Source organism: Diceros bicornis, chromosome 31 (assembly GCF_020826845.1).
Source record: "Diceros bicornis minor isolate mBicDic1 chromosome 31, mDicBic1.mat.cur, whole genome shotgun sequence".
NCBI classification, from domain to species: Eukaryota; Metazoa; Chordata; class Mammalia; order Perissodactyla; family Rhinocerotidae; genus Diceros; species Diceros bicornis.
Genome location: NC_080770.1, coordinates 17,266,552 through 17,274,459, shown reverse-complemented (window position 1 = coordinate 17,274,459; position 7,908 = coordinate 17,266,552). Strand labels below are relative to the sequence as shown.

The 7,908-nt window shown below is 36.1% G+C and overlaps 1 protein-coding gene across 1 annotated transcript; it reads right to left on the bottom strand.

Moving 5' to 3' along the window:
• Nucleotides 1–6,645: 6,645 nt before the first annotated feature.
• On the bottom strand, nucleotides 6,646–7,617 carry LOC131395609 (olfactory receptor 5G25-like). The gene has a single exon (XM_058527467.1). The coding sequence runs from the start codon at nucleotides 7,615–7,617 to the stop codon at nucleotides 6,673–6,675; it is 945 nt and encodes a 314-aa protein (XP_058383450.1). The 3' UTR covers nucleotides 6,646–6,672.
• Between the last annotated feature and the right edge of the window lie 291 nt (nucleotides 7,618–7,908).

Here is a 7,908-nt window from a genome sequence, read left to right as displayed (position 1 = left end):
AAAATGAGCATGTTAATTATACAGGAAGAAACTTGTTGTCAAACCAATACACTCCAAGTACTTCAGTATTTCCAAATGAAAATACACTAAAATAAACAAAAAATATTTATCAAAATCAATTTGCAGGGGCCGGCCGGTTGGCACAAGCGGTTAAGTGAGCACGCTCCGCTTCGGTGGCCCAGGGTTCGCAGGCTCGGATCCCGCGCTCGCACTGACTTACCGCTTGTCAAGCCATGCCGTGATGGCATTCCGTATAAAGTGGAAGAAGATGGGCATGGATGTTAGCCCAGGGCCAGTCTTCCTCAGCAAAAAAGAAGAGAATTGGCATCATACGTTAGCTCAGGGCTGATCTTCCTCGTACACACACACACACAAAATCAATTTGCAAATACTGTCTTTTCAAAGTACTCTGCATGAGAAAGCAGAATTGATTACCTCTGATAGTTTTACATCAAACTGTTTTTTAATTACACAGATTTACAAAATCTTATCAGAATTAACATACTAAATAACAACTTCATATAAGTTATTTCATCCTCATTTTTGTATGGAAGAATAAACATATGTGAATCCAGACAAATTCTGGGGGGAAAGAATAAAAATGGCATCCTGTCCTTGCTGAATGACCTTACATTGACTACATGAAAAGACCCAGGCTTTGGAGGACTCAGAGTGGGTCAAACACCACCTCTTCCATTTAGTAGATGCCTGATCTGAGGCATGTGGCTCAAGCTCTCTGTAGCCTCAGTTTCCCCAGCTACAGAGTGGACCTAATAACTCATACCACAAATGGCAGCTAAGGTATTAAATGAGACGTTTAGAAAACATTTAGTGCAGTGTCTATGATAGAGTAGATCCTCAGCAAATGTGTGAAAACAGCATTATTATAAAAAAATAATTATTCTGTACTAATAAGTGCTTTAAAAATTATATTAGCATGGAAACAAACAGGAAAAAAGAATCAAAACTGTAGGCCCAAGAAAAGAAAACACACACATATGCAAACACACACATCACACATTAACATGGATAAGATTGGATGTCGATTCTTCCCCTTACTGATTACTTGTCTTTGTGATAGCTGTTTATTCTGTGAGCATCAGTGTGGTTGGCAGAATTTCTAAAAGGGTCCTGCAAAGATCCCTAATCTTTGTCCTAATCCTAGGAATCTGTGAATTTGAGAGACATCCCTCATGTGATTATGTTATATTAAATGGCACAGTTAACTTTAAAAGAGGGAGATTACCCTGGATAACCTGAAAGGGTTCAAAGCTTCCTCCAGCTGAGAGCAGAAGATTCAGAGAGGTCTGAATTGTGGGAACTAGATGTGTCACTGCTGGTCTGAAGATGGAAGGGCCATATGAGAAGGAATGTTGCCAGCCTTAAGGAGCTGAGAGAGGCTCCTGGCTGACAGCCAGCAAGGAGCAGTCACCACAGCCCTACAACCACAAAGAACTGAATTTTGTTAAACACACAAGTGAGCTTGGATAAGGAGTCTTCCCCAGAGCCTCCAAAAAGGAGCCAAGACCTGAGAACATGTTGATTTCAGCCTGTGAGACGCTGAGCAGAGAATCAGGACATGATGGACCTGAGACCCTGACCCATAGAAACTGCGAGGTAGTAAAATTGTGTAGTTTTAAGTTACCAGTTTTGTAGTGGTTTGTTATGCAGTAGTAAAAAAATGACTAAAAGAGTATATTCATCTTTAAAGTGGACATAATAATATTTTAATTGTGTGCGTATCTATAATACTATAGACATCAGAGGTAATAATTCTGGAAAGTACATAGCATGTTTCCTGGTACACTGTAGAAGTTTAATCAATGTTAATTATTATCAGAATTATTCAACAAATGGAATTGTGTTAACTGATTATCAAAATAGAATCATTTAAGAATGACTGAGCTCCTCAACTAACATTAAATACAAATAAAATCCCAATTTAATCTATTCCACTCTCCTGGGGTATGCTAAACGATCAGTTCTAAACTAAGATTTTATTGAATAAATTACTAAAGAAAAGAGCAAGGAACATTGAATACTTTTGTAGGTAAATAAAATTGGACAATATATCAGAGTTCTTCAGTTGCAAGCAACAGAAATAGGAAATTCATAGGAAATATATTAGGTAGCTCACAGCACCAATGAGATAACAGAGTAAACTGGACAAGAATCAGGAGAGTCCTGGGTATCCCGGTGGCAGAAACTGTCCATCTACTCAGGGGACCTTAGCTGAAATGAATGAGATCCAATCATTTTTCTATCACTGTGTCATTCTTCTTACAACTCAAAATTCAGAGAGAAATATTGCAAGGTTGGGTCATATGCCTATACCTTGCTGCAGGAGGCAGGGACCACAGTTAGATCCATCCAAGATTGAAATCTGTAGGTGAGAGATAAGTCTCCAGAGCAAAATCAGAGTACTATTGCAAACATAAATAGAGTAAATTTATGTCTATGAAAAAGAAACTACATACCAGAGGGAAAAAATGCAAAATATGAAGCTTTACCAAAAAAAATCATTCTGAAATCATATGACTAGAACTGCCAGATAGTGATAAATGTAATAAAATTGTAAAGAAAAAATCAATTAACTCTTAAGAAGTTTTAAATTATATATTGCATGCCAAACTCCATGTAGAGGCATACATGTCTTTATGTGCATGTGTATATTTATTCAATTCTGATGCATTTTTGCATTTTGCAAATAAACCTTTTATCCAAGAATACATAGCCAGAGTTGATAAGTGAACTTATGTCTGTCAAACTGTAATGTCCATGAAATAAAGAATATAGTGTTGACCATATATTGATTGTTCAATCAACAAATATACATTGAGCACGAATTACTTGCCAGAGTGTGGAGTAAAGCACAAAGTAATGAACATAAAAAATCCTTCTCTCATACATCTTATCTTCTATGTGAAGAGACATACAACAAAGAAACAATTAAATAAGTAATATTTGGGTGTTTTTAAATACTTCAAAAAATAATAAAGAAAAAATGATAAACGGTTGAGACATGAAAGGACAGAGAATTATTTTAGGCAAAGAGATCCAGATGGCCTCTTTGGTGATATGACATTTGAGCAGCGACTTAGATAAGATAAACAGCGAACTGCAATAATGCTCCAGGATGAAGAAATGTAAAACGTAAAAGCTGAATAAGACCGAGACCGCAAGTGTGACTGAAGAAATTCCACAGAGGAAGCCTCTGGATGCTGTACATGCCATTTCAGGGCAGTGCATCCTAAGCAGTGATACTTTTTGCCTGTGGCTTATTTTTTTTAATAGATGTCATAACAGTTTATAACATTGTGAAATTTTAGTTGTACATTATGGTTTGTCAGTCACCATATAAATACATCCCTTCACCCCTTGTGCCCATCCTCCAACCCCCTTCCCCCTGGTAACCACTAAACTGTTCTCTCTGTCCGCGTGTTTATCTTCCACATATGAGTGAAATCATATGGTGTTCATCTTTCTCTGTCTGGTTTATTTCACCTAACATTATACCCTCATGGTCTATCCATTTTGTTGCAGGTGGGATGATTTTGTCTTTTTTATGGTTGAATATTATTCCATTGTGTGTGTGTGTGTGTGTGTGTATATATATGTACACATATATATACACACACATATATATATATACACACACATATATATAATGTGATTTTTTTTAAAGAAGGAATCATATAGCACTGTTTAAAGCTACCAAGAAAATATGCCCCAGTTTTTTATTTTGTTTTCTTTTCATGGTGCATGGGGGCTTGGAGTAACTAGGAAATAGATCACAATTAAACTAGCATAAAGTGCCTAGGAAGATCTTAATTTATACAGTAAACAGTCACCTGGTGAAAAAGTTATGGGCACTTTAATCTATTCACAAAAGTAATCATTTTTATTAGCTTTCATACAGCTCATAGTAAATCCCTTCTCCCAAGAAAATATTACATAATGCCCCCCTACTTTCAACCTTCACCATTTCTAAAGCACCTACATCATATAAAGGAGTGAAGAAAATTATCTTGAGGATCAGAAAACTTAGCTTGAAAACTTTGCCCTCTGTTTCAGAATATCCAGAAGTGTCTGTTACTATTTTTCAGGACCTTTTCTCCTTTTATGATCCAAAGAGTGACATCGAGACTCCATGGAAAGCCATACCATGAACAGAATTTCTTCATCTTTCCCAATGCCTACCTTCTCTAAAGAGGCTTTTGTTTACCATCCTTGCTAAAATGTACTCCTTTACACTGTATTTTGTTTCCTTGATTATTTTTGTCACATAAATCACTATGGATTTGTAATAATTTTTAAATCTTTTTGTTTGTTTACTTGTCTTTCTACTCCATTAGCCTGTAACTTTCATGAGGACTTTTCCCTTCAATGTGAATAACATCCGATAGATTATGTCAGGCAACTAAGAGGCATACGTAAAAAATGTTTTAATTAATTATTCATTGTAGTATTCTTTGACTCTCATTTCCTCTTAATTGAATAGCCTCTTGACCAAGTCACTATCCACCACATACACCAAAACTGGCAGAAATCATGGTGAAAAATAAGGAAAACAAATAAACAAAATTCCAGGGCTGGAGCTATTTACATCCTTCAGTGTCAGTGGAGTAAAGTTAAATGCCTTTTAAAGAAGGCCGTCAAGATAAGACAGAGTGTGGGTCTCAGGGAGTCTTACAATTGTACAAAAACATGGTTTATCCCCTTATTTCTTGGATTTGCTGCTGTTACAGAAAATAAAATGCAGATATTCTGTTGAAAGAATATCGTACCTGGAGAAAATAAAAGTGTGAGACTAAATTATGAATTCATGGGCAATCCATTGATTCTTCATGGTTCTTAGGCTCATTATCTGTAAAAATAGAATTAATGTCCTGCCTATTACATAAAAATCAATAAATAACAATAGTCATAACTAACACTTTATCAAAGAACTGCAATTCGTTCTGCACTTTACATGCACAAATCATGTAATTACAGTGGCAAAATTTACTCTGAGCAGAGAGTATAGGGGATATTAAAGGACTTTGTAAAACGTCTACTGCAAACACAATGGTAGTATTAGAAAGTGCTATGGTTACATACTTCCTGAATAATTCACTTTTTTTAACAAGCACATGAAAAGATGTTCAACATCACTAATCATTAGAGAAATGCAAATCAAAACCACAATGAGATATTGCCTTATGCCCATCAGAATGGCTATTATTAAAAAGACAAGAATAACAAACGTTGGAGAGGATGTGGAGAAAAGGGAACTCTCATGCACTGCTGGTAGTAATGTAAATTCGTACAGTCACTGTGGAAAACAGCATGGAGATTTCTCAAAAAATTAGGAATAAAAATACCATATGATCCAGTCATTCCACTTCTTGGTCTTTCTCCAAAGAACATGAAAACACTAATTCAAAATGACATATACACCCCTATGCTCATTGCAGCATTATTTACAATAGCCAAACATGGAAACAAACTAAGTGCTCATATAACGATAAATGGATAAAGAAGATGTGATTTATATGTACAATGGAATACCACTCAGTCATAAAAAAGATAAACTCTTGCCATTTGCAACAACACGGATGGACCTTGAGGGTATTATGCTAAGGGAAATAAAACAGATGGAGAAAGACAAATATCATACGATTTCACTCATATGTGGAAGATAGAAAAACAACAACAACAACAACAAACACATAGGTGCAGAGAACAGATTGGTGGATAGCAGAAGGGAAGGAGGTGAGGGATGGGGAGAGAGGTAAAGGGGGACATTTGTACAGTAATGGATGGAAACTAGACTTTTAGTGCTGAGCACAATGTAGTATACACAGAAGTCAAAATATATTGAGGTACACCTGAAATTTATATTATAAACCAATATTACCTCAATACAAAAACAATAATTCAATTTTTATAGTTTTATTAACACTATATAATTGACATATCATGTTGTATTAGTCCAAGATGTACAACATAATGATTTGATGTATGTATATATTACAAAATGATTACTACAGATTTAGTTAACATCAAACAATTTACCTACAATTTTTCACTTTACATCACATTGGTTTATAACATTAAAATTTTTTTCTTGTGAAGAAACTTAATATCTTCTCTTTTAACAAATTACAAATATACAGTAGAGTATTGTCAACTATAGTCATCATAGTGTATATTACGTCCCCAGAACTTATTTTCTTTAAAACTGGAAGTTTTTCTATCTTTTGACCATAATGCACTTTTTAACAGTTTACGTTTAATGAGTCAAGGCCAAGCTCACAGACAATTAAGGGATCTCAACACCTTGTAAGCAAAACAGAAGTACTATTAAGTCACTGGTTGTAACATTTATTCAGGATTTAACAAAGAATCTCTCATAAGCTAGTCACAAAACTCGAGAATATTTTTTAAAGTTTTGAGATTCAATAATCTACCCATCTCACTTTAAAGTTTTAAAACTCATTCTTGCTGAGTGAGAAATGAGTACTTCAAAATGAGAGTATTGTAACCTAAAGACGTTGCATGACTTTTCAATGACGCAGAGGAAGAAAGAGTGAATCTCAACATAAAAGTAGGACTCCCAACACCCAGCCCACCTTCTTCCATCTTGCATATGTATTAGCTCTCAATCTGCAGTACAAATGATATTCTAGATTACCTACACATAAGAAACTTCTTCCTTTCAAATACTCTTCTGAATGAATCCTGGACCTCTTTGTTTCTCAGGCTGTAGATGAGGGGGTTCAACATGGGAATCACTACTGTGTAGAAGACAGAAACCACTTTATTGATGTCCAGGGAGAAATTAGAACTTGGACATACATAGATAAAGAAGAGTGTCCCATAAAGGATGGAGACAGCTGTCAGGTGTGAAGTGCAGGTGGAGAAGGCCTTACGCCGCCCGTCAGCAGAGCGGATCCTCAGGACAGCGATAACAATATAAATGTAGGAGACCAAGATGATCACACCACTGAGTACTCCTACAGCTCCAGCCAAAATGGAAAGTAAAACCTGATTGACTTGGGTGTCTGCACACGCCAGGGAGAGAATAGGAAGAAGGTCACAGAAGAAGTGATTGATGATATTGGGGCCACAGTAAGGCAGGCAAAAGGTGGAAGTTGTATGGGTCATGGCAATTAAAAGACCCACAGTATACGGCCCTACCACCAGCTGCACACAGACCCGCTGAGACATAATGAATGTATACAACAATGGCTTACATATGGCCATATACCGATCATATGCCATGGAAGACAGGAGGAAACATTCAGTCACAACAAAATGAACAAAAAACCATAACTGGAGAGCACAACCAAAGAAAGAGATGACTTTTTTCTGCACAAAGATGTCAGTCAACATCTTGGGACCAATGACAGAAGAGGAACAGACATCCACAAAGGACAAGTGACTGAGAAAAAAGTACATCGGGGTGTGGAGTCGGGAGTCCATGCAAATGAGGGTGATCATCCCCAAGTTTCCCAAAAGACTGATGAGATAAACCAAGAGAAATATCACAAAGAGGACAACCTGGTGATGAAAGTGATTTGTTAAGCCCACAAAAAAAAACTCAGTCACCAAAGTTTGATTTCCATAATCCATTCCTCTGATTTAACCTGTCAAGAGAAAGAGAGAATATTTATTGTGCAATTTATTAATAATTAAAGACATCTTAATTCTAAATCTGCATTTAACTTCTAGTTTTTTAAGTTAAAAAGGATAGCCTGACACCCAACTCTCTTGAATTCTACTCCTGACAGTCATGATATCTATCTGCAAACTATTTGTGTGATCCTGAGTAAGTCACTATACCTTACAGGGCTCTTTTGTTTCCTCCTTGGAAACAGGATTTTTGAATGGAATCATAGAATTTTAACCTAGAATTTAACATTA

Excerpts from the sequence above, each read along its gene's own strand:
- LOC131395609 (XM_058527467.1), bottom strand. The coding sequence starts at position 7,617 with ATGGATTATGGAAATCAAACTTTGGTGACTGAGTTTTTTTTTGTGGGC.